This window comes from Mesoplodon mirus (assembly GCF_964341445.2).
Source record: "Mesoplodon mirus genome assembly, chromosome: 1".
Lineage (NCBI taxonomy): Eukaryota > Metazoa > Chordata > Mammalia > Artiodactyla > Ziphiidae > Mesoplodon > Mesoplodon mirus.
The window spans coordinates 77,975,288-78,002,680 of record NC_138976.1 but is presented as its reverse complement, the minus strand read 5'-3'; the positions used below and the strand labels follow the sequence as shown (position 1 = coordinate 78,002,680).

The window sequence follows — 27,393 nt, the reverse complement described above, 5'->3', positions numbered from 1 at the left end:
TACACGAACTCAGGGCACCCCGGGGAACCACCTGGTGATAGTGAGAAGGCGTGCGGAAGGGGACGGGAGAGGGAGGCAGTACTGCCGCCCCCGCCCAGGGCGCTTGCACTGCGCGACTCGTGCGCGGTCGCTGGGCTCGGGGAGGGAGGTTAGCGGCTGTGGAGATGGATCCGTAGGCGTCCTCGGATGGCCCAGACCGCGAGCCCGACTACCAGGGCTGGGGGATTGGGAGAGGGTCACGAGAGCGCCCCTCGGAGGTACCCCCCCCCACCCCGGATCCAGGCCTTACCTTGCACTGCCAGCAGGACGCCCCTGAACAGCATGGTCGGGGAGGAAGACTGGACAGGGGTGCGAGCCGCCAGCCCGCTGGGACAGGCTGCTCCGGGTGGAAGGAGTGTGGGAAGCGGGGGCGCCTGGAATCGGAGAAGGGAAAAGTCGGAGGCAAAGCGTGCGCTTGGAGCTGCCCAACTTTGCAAAGCGGCCCCGGGAGCAGAGCGGAAAGCCGAAGGTGCCTGAACTGTGAGCGCCGCTCGGTGCGCTCGCGTCCTAAGTGAAGCCGGCCGGCCGCACAGCTGGTCCTGGGCGAGGATGGGGCTGGGCAGGGAGGAGACAACTGCACACTTTTGAAAAGCCAGCCAGAACTGGCTGGGAGAGGAGAGGTCGGGATGCAGTGCCACGGCTCAGATTTTTAAAGCTTGGGACCAGACCCCTGGCAGATACTGGAGAGGGCAGGCCTCCCGGGAACCCCTCGGCTGAGCTGGGACTGGAGGCGCCACGCCCCGCCCCGCCCATCCTAGTGGGAACCAGCTTATTTCTGGGGACAGCCTCCCTCTATCTGGAATGCCAGTCCTGCGGGGCTTGCCCTAATTTTAACCTTTTCTCCCAGAATGGAAGAGGGTGGAATTCTCTTAGGAAAACCTAGAGGAAATTTTGGGAAGTGTTGGGTGGAATAAGCTTTACATCTAGGAGTTTCAGCGTTTATGGCCCGTTAACGCTAACCTTGGAATAGCCCCCCCCACCCCGCCCACCACCGCCTTTATTTAGCAGTGGAATGTTTGGCATGTCTGGTGCTCAGCATTCCCTCTGTCCGGTGAAATGGGGGCATTCCTCCTCTCCAAAGAGCCATGATAAATTAGTAGAAGGTTTCTAAATTGGGATGGGGGTAGTGATGTCAGGGAGGGGGTTATGGTGAAGTACCCATTGGCTACAAATTTGCTTTGAGCACTAAGTGGGTCTTTAAAAATAGTCTCCTCCAGTAAAGAAAGTGGTGATAGGGGTAGGGGTTCTTCTTAATGCTCTTTATTATATTGGGCAGGCAATTTTATGCCTAGGGAAATGATTCTCAAATTTTAGGGTACATCAGAAGCCCACCGTCAGAGTTTCTGATTCAGTAGTTCTGGTCTGTGGTCCAAGATTCTGCACATTCCTAACAAGTTTCCAGGTGCTGATGCTGCTAGTCTGGGACCACATTTTGAGGACCACTGGCCTAACCAACTCTTGTTCAACCATCAAAGCCCTGCTCACATGCCTTCACTTGGTTTCCAGACTCGCTGTGTTTTCCTTGTCCTTCATTCTTCTTGCTGTTTCTTTTTCTCTCTCTGACCCCCGGATACTAGGGTACCTCCAAGTTCTATCCTTTCAGCTCCTGTTTCCCTTTCTCCTCACTTCCTCAGTGATTTCATCCAGTCTCATAGTTTGAAACACCAACTAAAACCTGATATCTCCCAAATATTTTTCTAGTCCAGACGGCCCACTGCCTCCAGACTCTTCTGTCTCACTGCCACCTCAGCGTTTTCATTTGGATGCTTAAGAGCTATCTCACACTTAACAGGTCCCAGCATGAACACCTCATATTCCTTCCCAAACCTGTCTCTCCCCTGCATCTTCCTCATCTCAGTTAAAGGAACCTTTCCCTTCCAGTTGCTCAGGACAAAATACTTAAGAGTTATCCTTGACTCTTTTCTTCGTCTCAGGACATTACCAAATTCTGTCAATTCAGGATTCAAAACATAACAGGTACTGACCATGCTCCAAGCCCACATGACTGCCCTGATCCCAGTCGCCACTGCTGTTTGCTGGGGATGCTGCAGTAGTTTCCGAAAGGTGGTCTCCTTGCTGCTTCTGCCTTGTGCACCTCCATTCCATTCTTAACACAGTTGTCAGGGCATCCTTTTGACACAGAAATTGGACTATGTCACTCCTTGGTTCCAGACTCCTAACAACTCCATCAATCATTTAGCAGAATCCAGACTCTTCACAATGGCCTACCAGGTCCTACAAAACCTATCCCTACCCACTTATATCTCTGACCTGATCTGCCCTGCTTACTTCCCTCCAGCTACATGGACCTCCTGGCTGGTCCTCAGACACAGTCTAGCTGTCCTCTCAGAACTTCGCACTGGCTGTTCTCTCTGTTTGAAATGCTCTTGCTGGGAGAGCCACATGACTCATGCTGGCACTACCTCTAGGTCTTGACTCAGATGTCATCTTCATGATGAGAAAACTTGAAAGCCTTCTCTCTAATAAGAAGAAAGCTCCTGGATCCTTTTAAAATAAGTTTAGACAAGGTTTCAGGAGTTTTCTGTAGGCAGTGGCTCAAATGATCTAAAATTTGTTTAGTGTGTGTGTTTATATGCTTTGCCTCAGGGAGTAGTTAATAATAATAAAAACATTTATCATGTTTAGTATAATAAACATTTTAGATAGATAAACTCATTTAACTTTCTCAAAGACTCTATGGGGTATGCATCATTATTATCCCCATTTAATAGATGGGGAAACCGAAGTGCAGAGTTCAGTGACAGCACGTGGTAGAGACAAGATTCAAACTCAGATTGGCTTTATTCCAAAAGCCTATTTTCTCAACTGGTACAGTAGCCTATCTCCTTTCTCTTTCTTTTTTGATTTCTTGCTCACAGATTGTGCTAAATGTCTGATGAATTTCATCAAATTACTTAATTAAAAATTTAAAGATGGATATGAATCCAGTTGAAACTTCAAAACACTATTTTCAACCAAACAAATTTTCAGCAACTATCAAACCGGTTCTCCTTTTCCCAGATACCTATGGAGTATTTCAAAGCTTTAGGGTTGCCTTAGATTCATTTGCATGTTCCAGGTGTTAGGAAAATGAAAAACTTCAAAGCCCTAAAGAGATCTCCAAAAATTTAAAAATACGATTCAATACTTAAAGGTGACATCATTTATTGCCACCTATGGGAAACTGGATCATTACACCTAAGTGCAGAATTAGTTGGAGTAAAATTTCTATTTCACATATAATTGCATGATCCCAAGAACAGATGACCCTTCCACATTGGCACAGCCTGGGGACTCTGGAGAGCAGACTCTGACTTGGAGTTTAGTGCACAGAATGTTCACTAGGTGGCGCCCTTGGGATCAACTCCTGTGGAAGGGAGTGGGAAGAAGCAGGATTGGGCCCAGGGAGAAGTGACAATGCAATCAGGTCCCTTGAAGCCCCTTCTGACCCCACAGGAAACTCTGGAGTTTAAATGGCCCACTTGACTTGCCCCGTGTTAGGTTAAAATGGCCTGGCTCTTCATACAGCTGCCTCCATCTGTCACTGGATGTGGCCCACACTGGGACAGTGAGCTCCAATGAGGCGGCTCTACACGGAGGTCAACCCAAAGGGGCGAACAGCTGAAGGCTGTTTGATGACAACACTCCCAGCAGCTGGGACAAGTGCTTTCCTGAAGACATTTTGCAGGGAAGGGAAAGGATATTGTATATGGAGAGGGCCAAGGAAGGAATCTGGAAAATCTAGAAATGATGTGTGTCAACACACTTCCTTTCATCACTAATCACAAAGCCACATGGCCGTTCACTGCCACATCATTTGGGAAAACAGCATGAGGCCCCAAGGTAAGAACTACCTGGGCCTCTCTCTGTAAGATGTAGCTTAACTGAATAATCAAATAATGCACATAAAGTTCTGATTTTAGAAAGCACTCAATAAACATTAGGTAGTGTAGTGGGTTGAATGGTAGCTCCCCAAAAAGATATGTTTATATCCCAGAAATTGTGGATGTGACCTTATTTGGAAAGAGGGCTATGCAGATGTAATTAAATTAGGGATCTTGAGATGAGATCATCCTGGATTATGGGGTGGGTCTTAAATTAATGGCAAGTGTCCTTATAAGAGAGAGAAGAGAAGTAACAGGCAATGTAAAGAGGGAGGCTGAGATTGGAGTGATGCAGCCCCAAGGCAAAGAATGAAGCTGGAAGAGGCAAAGAACAGATTCTCTCCTAGAGCCCCGGAGGAGTGTAGCCCTGCAGACACCTGGATTTCAGACTTCTGGCCTCCACTGTGAGAGAATAACATCCTGTTGTTTTAAAGCATCCAGTCTGTGGTAGTGTGTTCTAGCAGCCATAGAAAACTAATACAGAGTGTTATACATCAAGCAAGCACATGCCTGGCACTCTACGTGTGTTATCTCATTTAATCCATGCAACATTCCTATCAGTGAAGACCACTGTTATCTTCACTTACAGACAAGGAAACGGGACCAGAAGCGTCATTTAACTTGTTCAAGGTCACATGTCCAGCCAGTGTGAAGCTGGAATTTGATGGCATATGCTGCAGTGCCCCTAAAATCTTCCTTTTTACAAAGGTCTGCCTCTCCTCACAAGGGCCGCCTACACCACAGGCAGGCAAAGCAACCTGCTGTCTCTGTGGGCACGAGGCTCGCCTCTCACAGAGCCTGGCACATCCTCCTGCTCTTCGTTGTTTTGTCTCTGTCTCTGGGTCTTTGTAGGTCTCTGTCTGGGCTCGCCTCTACCTCTCATGCCCACTCTACCCTCAGTGTTTTGCTACCTTACTTTCACATTGTCTCTCTCTCCACACATACACACAAACATGTACACCATCAGGTTGAAAATGAGCTGGTAAAATAATTCCAGGCTCTGTGGCTTGTCCTGCCAGTGACCTTTGTTGCATTCCAGCAGGAGGTGTCTGGGGGCTCTGCCCCGAGGCTGGCTGGCATTGTCCCTTGCTTCCTGCCCAGCACCAGCTGCCTCTCACCCCTGAGGAGCAGTCATATGCCTGCTGTGGGTCAGAATCATCCTCTGTGAGGGAACAAGGCCCAAGGTTAACCAGTTATTACAAATCTCCTTTTATTACAAAATACATACCCCACTGTTTAAATTGCTGCACTCAAACGACCTGAACTGAGAAAGTAGATATTTCTTTCAGAGTGAGCATTTAAAAGGAAATAGATATTGAATAGATACTTTCTCTCCATCATTAATCTCTTCTTCATCAGCTTACTCTGAATCCTAGCTTGGTGTCAGACATCCTTCATTATGATTTGAATGAAACCTTTTGATTTTTTTTTTTTTTGGTCAAAGTTCCCTAGGCTGACTCATCACAGTGATGATACCACCTTTTGTTGAGTGTTTATGATGTGCCAGGTGGTTTCATGCTCAATTTATGGAGGAAGAAACTACAGCCAAAGCATTGAAACGATTCGCCCAAGGATAGGGGGGCTGGACGTAAACCCAGATCTAGCTACCAGCAAAGCCCTCTTGATCTCTTTAATCTTCCAACACAGGGGAGGTGTGAACAGACACTTTGAAATGTCCTGTTCCCGGGGTCCTGTTCCCACCCTAGGGTCCTGTTCCCACCCTAGGGTCCTGTTCCCACCCTAGGCTGGGCTGAGGCCAGAGAGGCAAATTTCTCTCTGTCCCAGTGAAGTGTCGATACCCGAAGTCCTGCTGGAAAAGCCCTTTGTAATCAGAGGCCCTACCTCTCCATCCCACGTCCATCCCACACTAATACCTGCGCACCCACTTCCCTTTCTCAGACTGCGTCCTCTTATCCCTCTCACGTGTTCACACGTGCTCCTTTTTGCTGAGAATCAGAACGCCTTCCTCCCCTTCCCTAGTTGGTGAAGTCCTTATTATGGGTTGAATCATCTCCCCACGCCCACATTGATCTGTTCAAGTTCTAGCCCCCAGCACCTCAGAATGTGACCTTATTTGGGAATAGGGTCATTGCAGATGTAATTAGTTAAGATGAGGCCACACTGGAGTAGTGTGGGCCCTAATCCAATATGATTGATGTCCTTATAAAAGGGGAAATTTGGACACAGTCAAACACAAGGAGAACGCCATGTGAATGAAGACAATGGCAGACATCAGGGCGATGCTTCTACAAGCCAAGGTAAGAGAAACACTGCCAGCAACCAACAAACTAAAGCTAGGTGACAGGCCTGGAACTGATTCTCTCTCACAGCCCTTAGAAGGAACCAACCTTGCTGACACTTTGATCTTGGATTTCTGGGTCCCAGAACTGAAATTTCTGTTGTTTAAGCCACCCAGTTTGTGGTACTTTGTATGCAACCCTAGGAAACTCATGCACTCCTATTCATTTCTCAAGACCCAGTTCAAATGTCCCCTTCTCCATGCCTGTTCTTCACTGTCCACCCCCCCAAGCTGCAGCGTGTGTTGTGCTGTATCGCAATGACTTTATGTCTGTCTCTGTTCTGCAATGGAGGCTGAGCTTTCAAGGGCAGAGAACACATCTGCTTTACCTTTGTGTCTGCTCTGTGCACAGCTGATTGTAGGCGCTCAATAAATGCTTGTTGAAGGAAAGGCTAAGGACCGGCATAGCTCACTGGTCCACACAGCCCAGAGGCCTGCCTAAGTTTCATCCCTGTGGTTGGAAGAAAAAGAACTAAATGTAAACTGTAGGTCATCCTTGGGGATGTTTATAGAAATGAATGAGCTACACAGATGTGCAGTGTGAACAGGGAGTCAGAGCAGGCTTTCTGGTGTCAGAGCAACACAGCTGGGACTGGGGAGAGGGGAGCGGGGAAGGCTCTCAGAGGCCTACTTTCATGAGAGGCAGAGGAAGCTCCAGGGAGAGGGCTCGGCCCCTGGAAGGAGGCACCAAGCCTTGGCTGTTGCAGGGAAATAGAGATGATGCAACAGCCTGCATTCTGCCTCCTGGGTTGTCCCAGCCCCACCCTGTGGACTTTTGTCTGGGTCCAGGAGGAAGGCTAGGCTGTTGGGAAAGCCAGGAAGCTCTCTTCTCTACAAAACACTGGGCCACAAAGAGCTCTAGACCACCGTGGCCATCTTAAGAAAAGAGCAGGTGAGCAGTGTCACAATGCACTTCGCCACAGACCCCCAGGCCTTTGGCATTTCAGGGTTCAGGGCAGCGAGAATGGGTACAGGTTAGTTTGTGAGGGTGTATGTGTTCCCTTGGGACATTCCCCCCAGTCCTGGGAGTTGGGGCTCTATGTCACCTGTTGGGGCTAAGAGGGAGCTGAAGGACATTGGAATTTGATTTATTACAGTTAATGGTGGCTTCAGAGACTAGTGAGGCCTGTGGGCAAGTTGGGCTAAACCCAGGTGGTATGTTTTCTCCTCAAGTTTTGTCTGAGTGCTGTGTCATGGGGAAAAAAGAGGAAGAAAAAAGCATTCTGTAGCCAAAAATATTTCTGAAAAGAGCAGTGAAATCCCAGCTTAGCCTCTGACATTATTAATGTGTTAGATTGGGGATCTACACATTACGTTGATTTGGTCTAAACTGAATAGGGGGGACTTCCCTGGTGGTCCAGTGGCTAAGACTGGGCTCCCAATGCAGGGGGCCCAGGTTCAATCCCTGGTTAGGCAACTAGATCCCACAGGCCACAACTAAAAAAGATCCCGCACATGGCTACGAAGATCCCATGTGCCGCAATTAAGACCCAGTGCAGCCAAATAAATAAATATTTTTTAAAACAAACAAACAAACTGAAGAGGGACAAGATGATATTCACAACCAGTAAGTCCTGGGCACTGAGACACAGAATGGACACCAACTGGGAAGGTGACAGACAGTGAATATCAGCTCTGAACAGGCATTATGAGGTGTGTGCATGCATGCACGAGTGCATGCTGTGCAAAGACACATTATCCATGAGAAGCCAAGTCACACTATTACTACTAATCTGGAAGACTGAAATGCAAAGGGCTGACACACTGGGGGTTTAAAGGCCCAAGTAATTGGCGATAATGAAGAAATTCTACCACCAGGTATCGCAAGATGCTTCAATGAGCTAATTCAGTGCATCATGATTCCGGATGCACAATAGAACCATCTGGGGAGTTGCTTCTTTTAATACAAAGTTTGGGCTCCACAGGACCAATTAAATCATAATTTCTGAGATAGGACCAAAGCATTGCTGTTTCTTTAAAGCTCTCCAAGGTGATTCTATTGAGCCAGGGTTAAGAAGGCACTGACTTAATCTTTTCATCATCAGCAAAATTTAATACTTTTAGTGTTAACAGGGGGAAAAAAGCTGTTTTAAAAGAATAAGAGAGTGTTGTATCAGAACAGGGAACATAATTTTGTCATTGAGACTGTGGACTCTGGAGCCAAACCACTAAGGTTCAACTTTTCTTCTGTCACTTACTACCTGTGAACCTACAGTACATTGTTTGATCTCTCTGTGCCTCAGTTTCCTCTTCTGTAGGATGAAAATAACAATAGTACCTATCTCACTGGGTTGTTGTGAATATGAGATGAGTTTATATTGTTAGAATACTTAAAAGAGTACCTGGCACTCTGTAAGCACCATATAAATATTTACTATTAATTTTCTACCCACCTAAGTTTTTCACAGGTCTAGGCTTGTAGTTGAAACTGAAGATGTAGTCTAGTCATCAAAATAGCCTTTCACATAGTGTCCTGCCTTTGGAGGTCGAGTACAGGGGGTACAGAAACTAGAAATGCAAATTGGACTATTGGTAAACTGTATCTTTGATGTTCTATCAGAAGAGAAGAAAAATCTAAAGTATTGAGTGAATTCCATTATAATTACCAACAACTAGAACATTAAAAATAGTAATGAAGAAAATAGTTTTAGTCTAGGGAGGCAAGAATATACAATGGAGAAAAGACAGTCTCTTCAACAAGTGGATCTGGGAAAACCAGATAGCTACATATAAAAAAAATGAGATTAGAATATTTCCTCACACCATATACAAAAATAAACTCAAGGGCTTCCCTGGTGGCGCAGTGGTTGAGAGTCCGCCTGCCGATGCAGAGGGCGCGGGTTCGGGCCCTGGTCTGGGAGGATCCCACATGCCGCGGAGGGGCTGGGCCCGTGAGCCATGGCCGCTGGGACTGCGCGTCCGGAGCCTGTGCTCCGCAGCGGGAGAGGCCACAGCAGTGAGAGGCCCGCATACGGCAAAAAACAAAAAACAAACAAAAAAAAACCTCAAAATGGATTAAATTCCTAAATGTTAAGACCTGAAACCATAAAAGTCATAGAAGACAACATAAGCAGAACACTCTTTGAAATAAATCATAGCAATTTTTTTATGGATCTGTCTCCTATGATAAAAGAAATAAGATCAGAAATAAACAAATATGCAAGAGGGAGGAGATATGGGGATATGTGTATATGTATAGTTGATTCACTTTGTTATAAAGCAGAAATTAACACACTATTGTAAAGCAATTATATTCCAATAGAGATGTCAAAAAAATAAAATAAAATAAACAAATAGGACTAATTAAACTTAAAAGCTTTTGCACAGCAAAGGAAACCATCGACAGGATGAAAAGACAACCTACAGAATGGGAGAAAGTATTTGCAAATAATATGATCGACATGGGGTTAATATCCAAAAAATATAAACAGCTCATACAACTCATTATTAAAAAAACAAACAGGGGCTTCCCTGGTGGCGCAGTGGTTGAGAGTCCACCTGCCAATGCAGGGGACATGGGTTTGTGCCCCGGTCCGGGAAGATCCCACATGCCACAGAGCGGCTGGGCCCGTGAGCCATGGCCGCTGAGCTTGCGCGTCTGGAGCCTGTGCTCCGCACTGGGAGAGGCCACAGCAGTGAGAGGCCCGTGTACCGCAAACAAAACAAAACAAAACAAAACAAAAAACCCAGTCAAAATATGGGCAAAAGGGAGAACGAGATGTGACTATGGAGGCAGAGATACGAGGGATGTGGCCATAAGCCAAGGAATGCCCTTAGCCACCAGAAACTGGAAGAGGCAAAGAATGGATTCTTTCCTAGTCCCTCAGAAGGGAGTTTTGGTCCTATGTTACTAGTTTTGGACTTCTAGTCTCTAGAACTGTGGAAGAATAAATTTCTGTTGTTTTAAGAAAAAAAACTCAAAATGGGCAAAAGACCTGAAGAGACATTTTTCCAAAGAAGATATACAGATGGCTAACAGGCACATGAAAAGATGCTTAACATTGCTAATTATTAGAGAAATGCAAATAAAAACACGAATGAGATATCACACCTGTCAGAATGGCTATCATCAAAAAGTATAAAAATAACAAATTGTTGGAGAAGATGTGGAGAAAAGGGAATCTTGTATACTGTTCGTAGGAATGTAAATTCATGCAGCCACTATGGAAAACAGTATGGAGGTGCCTCAAAAAACTAAAAATAGAACTACCATATGATCCAGCAATGCCACTCCTGGGTACATATCTGGAAAAAAATTAAAACACTAATTTGAAAAGATACATGTACCCTAATGTTCATAGCAGGACAACTTACAATAGCCAAGATAAGGAAGCAACCCAAAGGCCCATCAACAGAAGAACAGATAAAGGAGATGAGGTGATATATATATATATATATATATATATATGTTTATATATATATATGTTTATATTTATATAAATGGAATATTACTCATCCATTAAAAAAATGAAATTCTGCCATTTGCAGCAACATGGATGGAGATAGAGAATATTATGCTTAGTGAAATAAGTCAGACAAAGACAAATACTGTATGATATCACTTATATGTAGAATCTAAAAAATGATACGAATGAATGTGTACGTAAAACAGAAACAGACTCACAGATATAGAAAACCAGCTGGTGGTTACCAAAGGGGAGAGGGAAAGGGGAGGGGCAAATTAGGGGTGGGTATGGAATTAAGAGATACAAACTACTATGTATAAAATAGATAAGAAAGAAGGATATATTATATAGCACAGGGAATTATAGCCATTATGTTATAATAACCTTTAATGGAGTATAATCTGTAAAAATACTGAATCACTATGCTGTACCTGAAACTAATATAATATTTAAAATCAACTATATACTTAAATTTAAAAAAAAGAAGATAGTTTTAGGATTAAAGTAGAAATCTTTATTTGACAATACTTGAGGTGGAGAAAACAAAATGGAATGGAATATATCAAGAGGCATATTACAGGGCTCTGTTTCTAGAGGCTAGAGGAAGTTATCTTGGGCCCTGGTTATAACATAGCCTGAGGGGCAAGTCTGTCTGTGTCCAGTAAATGTGTCTTCTGAGAAAAAGAAACAGAGAGAAACTTTTAAGTGAGACATATTGTTTCTGAATTGCTGGAGCCCCCATAACTCCTCCCAAAGTGAAAAGGTGGTTTTTTTCATGACCCATTTGACAACTTTATATGCACATTTTAAACTTATTTTGTTATGAGGAGGTTTTATTTATTCACTCACCCAGGTTCAAATTAGACTTCTGGATATCTAACTCATTGGATGCAGAATTTCTCTCATGGTGGTGGTGAATGGGGATGTTCCATGGGGAAACTGATTCCCTCACCTCTAGGCTTCATTCCAGAACCAGGCAGTGGACTGGGGTGGCTTCCTTCACTCTAGCTTTGGAAATGCTTTACAGTGGGGGCTGCCTTCTGTCTCTTTGCTAAGTTTCCATACTGGGCCAAAGACATCCCCACATTCTTCCGGAAGATGTGGTACATATATACAATGGAATACTACTCAGTCATAAAAAAGAACAAAATAATGCCATTTGCAGCAACATGGATGGACCTAGAGATTATCATACCAAGTGAAGTAAGTCAGAAAGAGATAGACAAATACCATATGATATTACTTATATGTGGAATCTAAAATATGGCACAAATGAACTTATCTACAAAACAGAAACGGACTCATAGACATAGAGAACAGACTTGTGGTTGCCAAGCAGGGGAGAGGGAGAGGGATGGACTGAGAGTTTGGGGATAGTAGATGCAAACTATTATATTTAGAATGGATAAATGACAAGGTCCTAATGTATAGCACAGGGAACGATATCCAATCTCCTGGGATAAACCATAATGGAAAATATATTAAAAAAGACTTATATACGTGTATAACTGAGTCACTTTGCTGTACAGCAGAAATTAGCACAACATTGTAAATCAACTATACTTCAATAAAAAAATAAATAGCAAAAAATAAAGACATCCCCACATTCTTCCAGAAGGGAATAACTTCCCCATAGGTGGCATCCACCTGGATCTCCACCAGGCTCCCAAGTCTATTGATTCTTGCAGTCCATGCTTTCCTTCAAGGTTCAGTTCCCTGATTTTTGAAATATATCCTTTAGTAACGTTTTCCAGCAAAGATCTAGAGAGGTCTATTCTCATAAAAGATGTCTATTCTCATTCACATCTGTCATAAAAAATAGTTCAGTTGGATGTAGGCTTCTAGATTAAAGTTCTGGGTAAAGATGGTGGATTGAACATACTCATCCAAATTTTGCTTCTCCAGAAACCATATAAAAATCACAATGAAGTTTATTGGGCACTCCCCAAAACTGTTTTTCCTCCATGTATGCTACATGAGAGGTCCAAATGGGTTCTGCTTAGCTTGGCCATCATGTCGCCTAAAATATATAATTTTTTAAAGCAGGTAAATGATGAATAGGCAGATCACAAAGGATTTTAAGGCAGTGGGTAAAACTATCCTGTATGATACTACAATAAAGAATATATGTTGTAGGGAGGAAAGAAAGATTCTTTTTTTTCTTTATACTCCTCTCTGGGTCTCTGACTGGGACCCTGCAAATTAGACTGACAAAAGAAAATTTAACAGGAAAAAACAGACAAAAATTTATTAATGCATGCATCATGCATACACACAGGAGAATTCGGTCATAAGTAACTCAAAGAGATGGTGAGAACTTGGGGCTCACATAGCTTCTGGACAAAGAACAATATATTTGTAGAGAAGTGACAAAACAAAGAAAGAGGTTTTTAGGTTTATAAGGACAGAAAACCATGGGAACGTAAATATACGGAGAAACTAATGGAAGATACAGGCTAGTTAGTAGGATGCATTATATAGATTCCTCTGGTGCTGTCTTTGGATTGAGAAGAGTCTAGAGTTGTTCCTGGTGATTAAGAATCTCCTGACCTTCCTGGTAGAGAGGAGGAGGGCAGAGAGTTGATCCTGGGTCTGCTTTTCCTCAATTGCCTTCAGCTTAAAATGATCCCTGTGCCAGAGTAGCATATTTTGTGGTGTCATACTCTAAATCCCTTTGGTGTTGTAATACACTTGTCAAAATTCATAGGATGTACAAAACCAAGAGTGAATCCTAATATAAAGTATGGACTTTGGGTGATAATGATGTGTCAGTGTAGGTTCATCAATAGCAACAAAGGTACCACTCTAGGGATGGAGGGGGATGTTGATAGTGGGGCAGGCTGTGAGTGGGTGTGGGGCAAGAGGTAAATGGGAATGCTGTCCTTTCTGTTCAGTTTTGCTGTGAACACAAGATTGCTCTAAAAATAATTAAAGTCTATTAAAAATGAGATTAAAAAAACCCACAATGAGTAGATAGATATTATTTAGAAATGTATGAACATTTAAGAATATGGAAAATGGGAGAGGAGACAACAAGGTTTTAGAAGCTAGGAAGAAGATGGATAAATAAAAACTGACTAAGCAGATCAAAGGAAGTCAGATTTGAAGCTGGCTTGGTTAATTCTGCAACACCATCAACAGTCCAGGAGATGGTGACACCAGGTAACATTAGAAACGGGCATGAAGAGGGTGGCTTAAAATAAGGAGGGTTAGAAAGCCATTTGGGAAGCACTACCTTCCTCGATCCCCTTCATACCCCATGCTATGGATGACTTGTCCTCCCCACCTGTATTAGTCAGTTCTCCAGAGAAACAGAACCAAAAGTATATACACACATATACAGAAAGAGATTTATTATGAGGGATTGACTCATGCAGTTATGGAAGCTGAGAAGTCCCATGATCTGCTGTCTGCAAGCCGGAGGCCCCAGAGAGCCAGTGGTAGAGTTCCAGTCCAAACCTAAACCTGAGAACAAGGGGAGCCAAAGGATCCACCTGGTCCAAGTCCAAAGGCCTAAGAACTAGGATGCTGATGTCCGAGAGCAGGAGAAGATGGATGTCCCAGCTCAAGCAAAGAGTAAATCCACCCTTTCTCTACATTTTCTTTTCATTTAGGCCCTCAACAGATTGGATGATGCCCACCTGCATTGGTGAGGGTGATCTTTTTTACTCAGTCCACCAATTCAAATGCTAACCTCTTTCAGGGACACCCTTACAGACACATCTAGAAGTAATGTTTTACCAGCTACCTGAACGTCTCTTAGTCAAGTTACACATAAAATTAACCATTACACCACCCTAGCAAAAGTATGGATGTTTATTCCGTGGAAAGGGAAAAACAGAAGTATATTGGACTTGGATGACACAGACCCGGTTAAGAGCAAGAGTACCATACTGAAACCAGGGTGAGTAGATGAATATGCAGACACTGAAAGCTGAGTGGGACCCCACCTCCAAACCCTGTTCACCCACCTACCTTCCAGAATGGTTATGACCAAACGTTTTCTCTCCAGGTGGAAGAATTAGAAGAAGAGTTATCTCTGGGATATCTGACCCAGAGGAAAAACTTAAGATAATGATATTGAGGTTTCCCCCAACAAATAGTCCAGCCATATCACCCTCCAATGAAACCCACTCAGATCTTCTAATCAGCTTTTTTACTCACCCACAATTAAACATAAGCAGACACCTAAATATTACCAGACAGCTGCAGAATGCCTCTAATAAATAAGAAAAAGATCAAACAAACAAACCACAAAGAGAGAAAAACAACTTGGAGGAAAATTAAACTATGAAGGGAAGAGAAAACTTCAAAATAAAACTATTATTAATATCTTCAAAGAGATAAGCAATGATACTAAATCCTAGAAACAGGGTCAGAATGCTATTTAAAAAAGAACATTCAGAGAACATAAAAGAGCCCTTAGAAATTAATAACATGATAGCAGAACTAAAACACTCAATAGAAAGTTTGGAAATTCAGGTGAGTCAATCTCCCCAAAAGCAGAGCATAAACCAAAGAAAGGGAAATATGAGAAATATATAAAATATTATAATATATTATGTTACATAAATTTATATTTGCATGTATTTTATATAGAAAATATAAACTCTTACATTAGATTATAAAACATTGTATAAAACAGTCTAGGAAGGCCAATATCTGAATAATGAGAGTTTCAGAAAGAGAAAACGAGAAAAGGAATGAGAAAAAAATGAAAGAAATAATTTGAGGAAAAATATCCAGGGAATGGATGTAATAGACTGCTGAGTGGGACATGAGCTATTGTCCAGAGATCACAAGAACAAATATCCAGGGAATGGATGTAACAGAATGTTGGTGGGACATGACCTAGTGCTCAGAGATAAAAGAGGTATGAAATGCCCCAGATTTGAAAGAGAAATGAAACCAAGTGGCACTTCTTCCAGGGATTATTAAGAAGTGGCTAAACGGGCTCTGGAACTCTCAGCCTCTGCCCCACATGCCCTTCCACCTCTAGTTTATATAAGAGAAGATCAGGGTGAGAAAGGAGAATCCTGAGAGTAGGGTGTTGCTTGCTGGTGAAGGATGAGAGTACTGTGGTTTTTCCCTCCTCTCCCCTTGGGAGAGAAAAGGGAAGCTGCTTTTTTCCAAATCCCCACAATGTGAAAAGGGCTCCAAATATGAAACTCTCAGAGGTCTAAAGTATCTTTTTGACATCTTATTCCTTAGCTTGACTTCTGTTTATACAGTGTGCTTGCTGATCTGTGCCCTGTACCTCTATAAATAAATGAAAAAAGATGGCAGGGCAGAGAGGATGCAAGTGTGTAGCAGTCTGTACTCTCACTATTTGGTGGGGGAAAAGCTGTGTCAGTTTCCTGTGGGTTCACAAGCAGCCAGGCTTGAGCTGCCTTACTAGCACCCCAACCAAGAGGGTGAGCCATCAAGAGAGGACTCCAGTAGCTGGAGTCTGTGGGGTGTTCTATCATGGACTATGCTGGGGCCAGGGGTGGGGTGGTAAAGTCAAGTCTGAGTGGACCTCTTAGGTCAGCAGATGGGTTCGGGGGATGTGAGGAGCTGGAAGCGAGACTCGCATATACAAACAGGGCTCTCAGATGGAGGCATCTTCAGTAACTAGCATGTTAAGACAACCTGAATTCACAGAGGCATAAATATAAACTGGTTGGATTTTTTTTCCATTTACTGCCTTCAACCATGCTTTACGAAATCTCCCTTGGCTATTCTTTAATGACATCTTGTGCAGATTCCACAGCTCTCTGGTCACTTGTATATATAGAAAAGTCCACCACCAGAGGACCAGCATTTAGATCCAGGCCACAGAGAGGGTAATGCTCTCTGAGAGGGAACCACAAAGGCATCAGGTAGGTGAACATTCTTTTTTATCTTTATCCATCCTCCCTGCTCCGGTAATGCAAGAACTTAGACTAGAGGAAAAAGACAGAAGGAAGCGTGAACATGTAGACAATGCCCTTTCCCCACTCAAAGGCTCCCAGGCAGAAGCATAGCTGGTAGTATGGGGCAGGGTGAAGACAAGTAATCAATTGGATATGCAACTAAATTAGATTGTAGTGGACTTTTCTGGTTGGAGAAACAGGCTTGAGGCTGGGTTTCCAGGAACAATGCCCCAAATCATGCCACAGAAATAGCTTGATGAGGAAATTCCACTGTCACCCTAGACATCAGGAACTTGACAGCATGGGACCTGTTGCCACTGTGAATGCTCCCCAAAGCCAGGCTCCATTGCCACCACTCAAGCCAACAAATGGAAGCACTGAACTGAGCTTATATTTTTTATTAGTCATTTAGAAATTAAAATCTTGCATAGGTGCATCTGATGAATGGATCATGCAAGGTCCATTTAGCTGTGAAAGAAGCTGGGGATTTGAACTCTGAGATCTACATTGGAGAGGTAGAATTTATGGAAATTCTCCATATTTAGAAAAGCTATTCAGAAGATGGGTCACTGCAAATGTGACACATGTCCACTATAGCTAATATTGTTTAAAATCAAATTATCCACTTCATACTCATTAGGATGGCTGTTACCAAAAAAACAAAATAACAAATGTTGGTGAGGATGTGGAGAAATTGGAACCATTGTGCATTGCTGCCAGGAATATAAAATGGTGCAGCTGCTGTGGAAAACAGTATGGTAGTTCTTCAAATTTTAAACATGGAATTTCCATGTGATCTAGCAATTCTACTTCTAGATGTATATACTCAAAAGAATTGAAAGTAGGTACTCAAATAGATATTCGTACATCAGTGTTCAAAGAAGCATTATCATGACAGCCAAGAGGTAGAAAGAAGCAGTCCAAATGTCCATCAATAGATGAATGAATAAATTAAACATGGTATGTGTGTGTGTGTGTGTGTATGTAATGGAATATTATTCAGCCTCAAAAACAAATGAAATTCTGGTACATGTTACAATGTGGATGAACCTTAAAAACATTATGCTAAGTGAAATAAACCAGACGTAAAAGGACAAATAGTACGTGATTCCACTTACATGAGGTACCTAGAACAGTCAAATTCATAGAAACAAAAACAGAATAGCGGTTAACAGGGACAGTCCTTGAGCAATGAAAAAAGATTTAAAAGGCCTTGAATCAAGAATAGGAGAATGTGTTTTATTGATAAGAAAAATATCAGAAGCTGGTTTTCTTTTTTTTGTTTTTAAGATTTTTTTTTGATGTGGACTATTTTTAAAGTCTTTATTGAATTTGTTACAATATTGCTTCTGTTTTGTGTTTTGGTTTTTTGGCTGTGAGGCATGTGGGATCTTAGCTCCCCAACCAGGGATTGAACCCACACCCCCTGCATTGGGAGGCGAAGTCTTAAACACTGGCCCGCCAGGGAAGTCCCCAAAGCTGGTTTTCTTTTCTAAAAGGTCTTCAGACTCATTCTCTCCAGCTTTAAATAAAAACCAATTATTAATATATGCATAACTCAGAGCGAGAGAGAGTAACCAAATAATAATTAGCCCAGGAACTTTGGAGCCAAATATTCCCTGATCTCCAGTTGACCTTGAGCGAATCACTTAAACTCTCTGCTCTTCAGCTTCCCTGACTCCACAATGAAAAACATAGCTTCCCCATAGAGGTGTTAGGAAATTCCCTGAATTCACTGTTGTCAAGTAAAGCCATGGCATGCAGAAACCCAGGGGAGATATTCTGTTTCTTTCAAATTTATAGAAAATCTAAAAACAGTATATTGAGCTAGAATCATCAAGTGTTCATTTTGGGCACATAATGCTCCAAACAAGAAAATAGACACTTTATATACAACTGTTAGTTTTCTTTTTTATGACTCTCAAAAGTCAACACACATTGGTTGCCAGTTGCAATGCAATTCCACCCTCTGTCTCTTTGCCTTTTGTCGTCCTGGTGACTTACTGTATCAAATACTGAGAAGAAAAAGTAGTTGAGCAAAGGGGCAAAAGTGCCAATCTTCTCCTTTCTTGCCAGATCTCTTGTTTTTTTGTTTTGTTTTTTTTCCCCCCAATCTCGCTCATCCTAGTGCAGTTATGGTGCAACCCTGAATCCAAGCGTGTGTTCCCAAGAACCTCTCAAGTGCGTGATTTACAAAGACTGCTTTGGAGTTGAAGCAAGCTACCTTGATCCTTTAAATACAAGTGACATTGTTACTTTAAGAGGAAAATAATAAATCTATCAGAAGGACTTTTAGGCTTAAATTCTTTTTCAAGGATCCTAAGTTAATTAAAGAGGACAATATACAAAAGAAGATGACCTTTTTCATACAAGCTATAAACATGCCATCATTAACGAATTGCATTACAGGCAAGAGAAGACAAAGAGCAGTTCTGGTGAAGTTCAGCAGTTACTTAAGTTGATGGAATGGCAGACAGTGTAGTTAATGTTTTGAGTAGTTAAGATAGTTTTACAAAGCCATTCATTAAAAATAGACATAAGCATTAAAAATAAATGAATATACTCTAAAGCAATAAACTTTTGTTTGGACTTTGGGATCATATTAATGATTCACCTTTCTGTGTCAGCTAAAGATAATTTAAAAATATTAGTCAGAAAGAAAGAATTGTAGGCTGACTACATCTGACTTAACAACATCCTTTCTTGTAGTTAGGTGGCTTTTTATTATATTACCTTGGTGAAGGGAAATTTCTTTTACATTAATGGCAAACCAAAACAAATTTGGCCTTTGTGGTGGGGGAAGAATGCTATATTTCTTCAGCAAAATTACATTATAATGTGCTGACAAATTCAAAACAACTGTTCTGAGTAATGAATGCATAGGGAAACTCCAGACTGAAGGGATTGGAACAGTCATGACAGAAAGGAAATACCCTGATTTTTTTTTTCCTAAAAACTGAGCTGAAGTTCCAAGTGCTTTTCACTCAGTGGTTCCAAATATCTTTCAACAGTGTCACTACAAAAATGGAATGAGGGAAAAGAAAGAGACATCTGAACGCCTGATCTGTTCCCATTAGAAATACATGGTTAATTTTCATAATTAACAAGTCTTCTTTCATTAAGCCCCACTGCCTCCTGCCCAGCCTGGTGGTAGGGAGATATGAATTCCATGTCAGGAGCTCCACCGGTAATGCTACTGTACTCTAGTTTCAAGAGCATGAGGTTTGGAGTCAGATGCCTGGGTTTGAATCTCAGCTCCACCACTTAGCAACTCTGTGACTTAAAAGCTGCTTAAGTTCCTTAACCTCTCTGAACCTCATTTTCTTCTGTAAATGACAGATAGTAACACCGTTCTAAGATGAAATGAGATGATACATGTGAAGCACTCAGCGCAGGCCTGACACATAATAAGCAGTTAATAAATATTAACTATCTTCTTGTTTTTTGCTACAAGCTTGGATAATTTAACAACTCCCAAATGCACAACTCAGCTTATTATTCAAAAATTATTTAGGCAGGGGATACCTGCCTAAATTAGTAGAATTCAGTGATTTCTTTCAGGGGCCAAGGTTACTTTCTGGTATGAATTAGAAGTACAGGGAACTATATAATTGCAGAACAAGAAGGAGAAGAAACTGTGATGTGGTCCTTAACATTGGCAAAGAAGTCTCAAAGAAGGAGAGAGCATGGTAGAGTCCATAGTACATTGATCTTGGATTCAGAAAGAACCTGGATTCAGTTCTTAGCTTGGTCACTACAGTGGGTTGAATGCTGGCCTTCAAAAGATATGTCCAGTTCCTAACCTTTGGTACCTGTGAATGTGATCTTTATTTAGAAATAGGGTCTTAATAGATGTAATTAAGTTAAAAATCTTGAGATGAGATCATCCCAGATTTAGGGTGGGTCCTAAATTCAATGACAAGTGTCCTTATAAGAGACAGAAAAGAAGATAGACACACACAGAGGGGAAGTCCACATGAAGATGTAGGCAGAGTTGGAGTGATGCATCTATAAGCCAAGGAATTGCAAGAACTGTGAGCAGCCACCAGAAGCTCGGTGAGAGGCACGGAATGGATTCTCCCTCAGTGCCTCTAGAAGGAATCAACCCTGCTGACACCTTAATTTTAGACTTCTGGTCTCCAGAACTGTGTAAATATATATTTCTGTTGTTTTAAGCCACCCATTTTATGGTAATTTGTTATGGCAGCCCTAAGAAAGTAATACAATCAGTAAGTTGGAAAGTTAGTGGACCTCTCTGAGGACTAATGAGATCAAGAATACAAAGTCATCTGGACATGAGAGGCATTCAATAAACGTTCGTTGAAAACATACTTTCTCTTCATCTTCACAACAACCCAGTAAGTTAAGTATTAACCTCACTTTCCTATGAATAAATGGATTCCCTGAAAAGTTGACCAACCAGCCCGCAGCCAGGTGAGTGAATGGCAGGTTTTTTGGCTCCAGTACTAGTATCTTCTCAACCATACCAATTTGTCCTCTCTCTTGCTTGCAGAATTTTACCAAAATTCTGTTTGTTACTTACTACATTGTCACTGTACCCAACTAAACTGCCATGAATCCCGTGAATCCAAAAAATAAAATATTAGCTGAGGAGGGAGAGGAAGAGACAGTAAAAGTGGAGTGTATGGAGGAAGTCAAGGAAAAGCACACAAAATCCAAAGGCAGATCATTCATCTCAAATCAGGATGTTAGAGAACGGTTCACAGAAATAATGAAAGGTTTGTAGTAAGCCCTAAGGGATAGAGAGGAAGCCTTTCTTAAATTAATAATTTTACTGATAAAGAATGGTTATCATCTAATTATAATATCTCAAATCCATTACTGCCCACCTGGGAATTGAAGGCTGGGTTTGAGAAAGTCCAAGAATCACAAAGGGGGGCTTCCCTGGTGGTCCAGTGGTTGAGACTCCTAACTTCCAATGCAGGGAACCCGGGTTCAATCCCTGGTCAGGGAACTGAGATCCCACATGCTGTGCAGTGCAGCAAAAAAAAAAAAAAGGTAAAAGAATCACAAAGGTAATAAATCTTCATAGCTTACTCATTTATAGAAGTCAGGAAAATAGCAATTTTTGAATGATTAAAAGGTCTTTAGGTGTATCAGAAATGTGGATTATCTCACTTTTCACTCATCTCAAACATTTTGTTAAAATGATCTTTAACTTTTTTCAGGAATTGAGAAAAATACAAGTTTTTTAAAAATATATATATATTTTATTTTTGGCCGTGTTGGGTCTTCGTTGCTGACAGCGGGCTTTCTCTAGTTGCAGCGAGCAGGCTCTCATTGCGGTGGCTTCTCTTGTTGTGGAGCACGGGCTCTAGGCATGCAGGCTCAGTAGTTGTGGCTCGCGGGCTCTAGGGCGCAGGCTCAGTAGTTGTGGCACACAGGCTTAGCTGCTCTGCGGTATGTGGGATCTTCCCAGGCTCCAACCCGTGTCCCCCGCACTGGCAGGTGGATTCTTAACCACTGCGCCACCAGGGAAGCCCTTGGCTCTTAAACATAGGAAAAGAAGCGCTCAAACTCACTCATGAAAAAAATGCACATTAAAACCACATTGAATTAAAACTAATTTTTTACGTAGCAAAACTCAAAACATTTGAGAAAATTTTGCTTTGTAAGGGTGTGAGGCAGTGGACCCTCTCATGCATAGTGGAAGTAAAAATGTTTGCATCCTATATGAAGGGCACTGTGGCAATATTTATCAAAATTTTAAATATTCATATCATTTTAAATCTGTAATTCTATATATAGGAATTTATAATACAAATAGGCTTATATATATCCAAAATGATGTATGTATGTCCAAAGTTATTCATATTATTGTTATTTGTAATATTAAAAGATTAGAAATGACCTGAATATGCATTAACAAGGGAATGGTTAAATCATTATGGTATATCTATATAATGCAACACTGTAAGGGTATTTTCAAAATTAAGATTCTTTTTATGGACTGATTTGAATAATCTCCATGAAATATTGTTAAGAAAAAAACAAGGTACAGTACACCGCATACATGATGCTAAGTGGGAAGAATATGTATGCTTATCTTGTCTATAGAGCAGCTCTTAATGCGTCGCAAGAAACTGGTGACTGTTTCCTGATGCGGCAGCAGCACGAGGCCGCATGCAGAGGATGGAGTGGCAGGTGAAGGTGCAGGAGCTGGGCCCCACCGGGCGCAAGTCCCGGTGTGTGAACGAGGTGCCGTCCTTCTACGTGCCCATTGTCGACGTCAACGATGACTTCGTGCTCCTTCCGGCCTGCCGCGGTGGGACAGCTGCCTGGGACACAGGTGAGCCCCCTACGTCTGCAGCCGAGTCCGGGCGGTGGAAGGAGACCACGTCCCCGGTGGGGACACCCAGGGAGAAGCCCGCGCTGGGCCCCTGGCACGCGCTTCGTTCACACCCGCCACCGCAGGAGGACGAGGAGCCGGGGACGCGGGCACAGACACGGCAGCCTCAGGCTCTTTTCCGGCGGCTGCACGGGCATCTCAGGAACTGCAGGACGGAGAGCGTTTTTTAAATTCCTTGTTCCATTTCTGATCGACTAAAGAGAATAAAATTAAGGCGTCCACCCCTCACCAACAGCGGCCTCCGGGTCGGAGGGTGGGGAGAGCTTCGGGCCGGCTGCCGTCCTGTTGCCACGAAGCTGTCTGCGGACGGTGCCGGCCTCGGACCTGGGCTGGGACGCCGGGCTGGGTGAGTGCCTGGCTGCGCCGCCCGCCCGCCTCACAGGGACACAGAGGCAGGACTCTCGGCTGTGTTCTTAATGGAGTCAAATCCACGTGGTTTGTATATTTTTTCCTTTAATCTTGGGCATTTTGTTTCTCTTTCTGAGAACATAACTTGAAACACTACAGAGCCAATAATCATATAAAAAGTGTACCTGTAAACGCTGTAGTTTTATACACGTTCACAATGTACTTTTGCTGCCTTCTAGATAATTTATTTTGCAACACGTTACTGCACAGTTGTAAATAACTTATGTACTGTAACATCACTTCAGTTATGTGTAAAGAAATGAATGAATGAATTAAATGCTCTTTGTAAAAAAGAAAAAGAATGAAAGAAAAACTGGTGACATTGGTTGCATTGGTAAAAGTAAACTGAGCGGCTGGGGAAAAAGGAGCATGAGAGGGTACATGATGGTTTTGAAGCACAGCTGCAAATCCTTTGACCCTCCTCCCATCAGGAGGTGGAGTACAGGACCCTTCCCTTGGAGCTTGGTGGGCCTTTGCAACTGCCCTGATGAACAGAATCCAGTAGAAGTGGTGGTGCGTGATGCCCAAGGCAGCGTTTGAAAAGTCTCGGCAGTGTCTGCAGGTTCCCCTTGGGACAGTCACTCCAGGAGAGAGAGAAGAGAAATGCCCTAGAAGCCCCAGCTGCTCGAGTCTTCCCATCTCCAGCACCAGACGTGCAAGTGAAAAAACCTTTGAGATGACCCCAACTCTAGCCACTTTCTGACAGTAACTGCATAAGAGACCCTAAAGGAGAACTGACCCATTGACCCCCAGCTTCATTAGCAACTAATGACATCATTACTGTTTTAAGCCACTATTTTGGAGTGGTTTGCTAGGCAGTAAGAGATAACTAGAACAGAGCCCTTCACTGTTTACCCTTTATACATTTTGAATTTTGAATCGCATGAATGTATTTCCTATTAAAAAAGTAAATAAAGCTAAAATTATCCCCCAAATTCCCTGACTTAATCTTTTATCTATCTTTAACCCTTAAAATGGTTTCAGTAACAGAATTGTCTAAGGTTTCCTTGGCCTGATTATCCTCAAGGACTTACTGATAAGTAGGAATCTGCCTGGTGTGAATCTGCGGGAATACCCCTGCCCCCGCTCCAAACAAACAAACAAAAATCTTTGCTTCCTCAACAATGGAAATTACTTCCTTAGCCAATAATATATGCAAATATGATCAATATTCTTAACATTAAATAAATGCATTCCATCAACTACTTTTTAACTGTGAAGTGAGAAGTATACCTTCACAACAGAGGGTACCATCATAACCGAGCATTGTGAATGAAATAATGCCATTTGCAGCAGCATGGATGGACCTAGAGATTATCATACTAAGCAAAGTAAGTCAGAAAGAGAAAGACAAATACCATATGGTATCACTTATATGTGGAATTTAAAATACGGCACAAATGAACCTAACTACAAAACAGAAATAGACTCACAGACATAGAGAACAGACTTGCGGTTGCCAAGGTGGGGAGAGGCAGAGGGAAGGATTGGGAGTTTGGGATTAGCAGATGCAAACTATTATATATAGGGTGGATAAACAACAAGGTCCTACTGTATAGCACAGGGAACTATAGTCAATATCCTGTGATAAACCATAATAGAAAAAAATATGAAAAAGAATATATATATGTATAACTGAATCACTTTACTGTACAGTAGAGGGCTAATGTGACATGATATGTCCCAGGATGTAATGCAACATGAAGTAGACAGCATCACTTATAAACAATTTGCTCCAAAAACATTGAACCTGAAACTACTCAGGCTTTTAGATCAAACTTCAAATTTACGGGAAGTGCAAGTGATAGAGAAACAAATTAAACACCACCATGAGAAAACAATCAGAAAAATTCAGAATATGGAACATGCTACAAGATAATTGGCCTGGCCTCTTCAAAACAGCATTGGTGAAGAGGTGGGGAAACAGGCATTTTCATGCATTATTGTTGTAACTCTAGATGTATCTCCAAGACCATGCACATTCCTGGCTTAGAAAAATCCCTCTATTCACCCTGAATGCCAACACACATTCACAAATAAAATTTGAGTTCATCAGAATATACAACAAGAGGAATAATCATCTAAGAACTGACAAAGAAAAGTATCATTAGGACAAAACATTAAGGGTTTGATTAAATTAAATTTATTGTGAGTATACTTTGTAATACCACTTGAGGTACCAGCTATTAATGCCTAGATTATAACCAAATTACAGTGAATATTATGAAGTAAAGGGAGAATTTAATCAATATCTTCATGCCTCTCTCAAACTAGAGTCTTTTTTTTAAAACATATTAATCCTTTGGGTTCAGTGCTGAATTGTTTTATGTACTTAAAGTAGCCTGAGACTGAGTCAGAATTGCTATGCTAAGAGAGCTAGTAGTTGCACTCAAGTAAGTTAATTATATCCAAAAAAGCTCTTCATCTATCTACTGCCCACTGCTGTTCTGAGATTTACTATGCCATCAAAAGTGGGACTCAAGTAACCTAATGAAATTCACTATTTATGCCTATAATCACAGCAGTGATATTTCAAGGCCATCTCATTAGCAGATATATTTGTAGTCAACCCATTCGGGATGCGCTTGGAAAAGAAATATGTGAAGCATATCAAAAGGGCATTGTTCCCTTTCAGAACAGGGATTTATTTATGAAAATCTTAGAGTAAATACCAAGATTAGATTAGTGCAACTGTTTCGGTCTTTCCCCCAGACAACAATAGAAGATGTCAGGCCAGCTAAGAAAGTGCTGAGTTTAGAGTAATGCAAAGTTGTAAATAGTACTTTGCATTGAGAGAGAGTGCACATTTAGGAGAAATTAGAAGCAGAGATTATTGTCTCTATTTTTCTATCTGGTAGCTTCCAATCAGTTAATATAGTACCATCCACAAACCTGTTTAGCTATATTACCAAATTTTAATTTAAGAAATGAGGATCTATAAAGTGTTTGCCACTAGAGATGTCCCATGGCTTCTGAAAATAATGTTTAGGGGCCATAAGTCAGAGAGGGCTCTCCACTCCTGGGATAATGAAAGGGAATTCAGATTCAAGCATCTCAATAAACACTGTATCTTACTCTCTTCCTGTGACACAACCCACTGACATGTGCAGTGCCTCCCAAACCCACAACTGGTTTACCTATTCAAAACACTTAAGACTTGGTCTTCATGCTAGTATACTAGTTGAGAGAATGGGCTTAAATTCTCTTCTACCATTTACTTCAATTAAACAAGCAAATCACTCTTTAGGCCATGGTTGCTTCATTTGTAAAATGGAAGTAATAATAGTAACTGCCTCACAGAGCTGTGAGAAGGACAAAATGAGGAAAACCATGTAAAGCACTTAGAACTCTGATGAGCATATAATATCCACTCCTCTTACACTCAGCATTTACTATAGAAGGCACCATGCTAGGCACTGGTATCCAGTGATGAATAAGACAGTTTCCTCTCAGTGATCTCACAATGTAGCTGAAGAGCAGACATGGAAGTAAATCATTATAATATTATAATTGAGACACAGAGGACATAGACAGCCCTCCCTAATTCGCTGTAGATTATGCCAGGGCCCCTGAAATGTCTCAGAACTTCACAGGATAGAGACACTTCAGCAGGCCCTTGAAAAATGAATAAACCTTTCCCTTGAGTTGAATGTTCTAAAACTATACACATTCAGTAATTTAGTATTATTTTCAATTACACCACACTGCATAATGCTGCCACATGGAAGAGCCAGGAACATGTTTGCATTGCTCTCTAAAACCCTCTTTCTGGATAAAGAAGATGTGGTACATATATACAATGGAATATTACTCAGTCATAAAAAAAGGATGAAATAATGCCATTTGCAGCAGCATGGATGGACCTAGAGATTATCATACTAAGCAAAGTAAGTCAGAAAGAGAAAGACAAATACCATATGATATCACTTATATGTGGAATTTAAAGTACGGCACAAATGAACCTAACTACAAAACAGAAATAGACTCACAGACATAGAGAACAGACTTGCGGTTGCCAAGGTGGGGAGAGGCAGAGGGAAGGATTGGGAGTTGGGATTAGCAGATGCAAACTATTATATATAGGGTGGATAAA

The 27,393-nt window shown here is 42.0% G+C and overlaps 1 protein-coding gene across 10 annotated transcripts in view; it reads right to left on the bottom strand.

Moving 5' to 3' along the window:
- MAMDC2 (MAM domain containing 2) overlaps window positions 1-27,393 on the bottom strand; it is a gene marked incomplete at its 5' end in the record, with an annotated part of 443,561 nt that overhangs the window by 174,820 nt on the left and 241,348 nt on the right. For 8 of the 10 annotated variants that reach the window (XM_082633490.1, XM_082633489.1, XM_082633491.1 and 5 more), the window contains one exon: window positions 2,025-2,169. In XM_082633490.1, coding sequence (XP_082489616.1) covers window positions 2,025-2,169 — 145 coding nt within the window. Of the gene's footprint in view, window positions 1-289; window positions 414-2,024; window positions 2,170-27,393 lie in introns of those variants that run through there. The other 2 variants (XM_082633494.1, XM_082633495.1) reach the window with 1 other exon arrangement.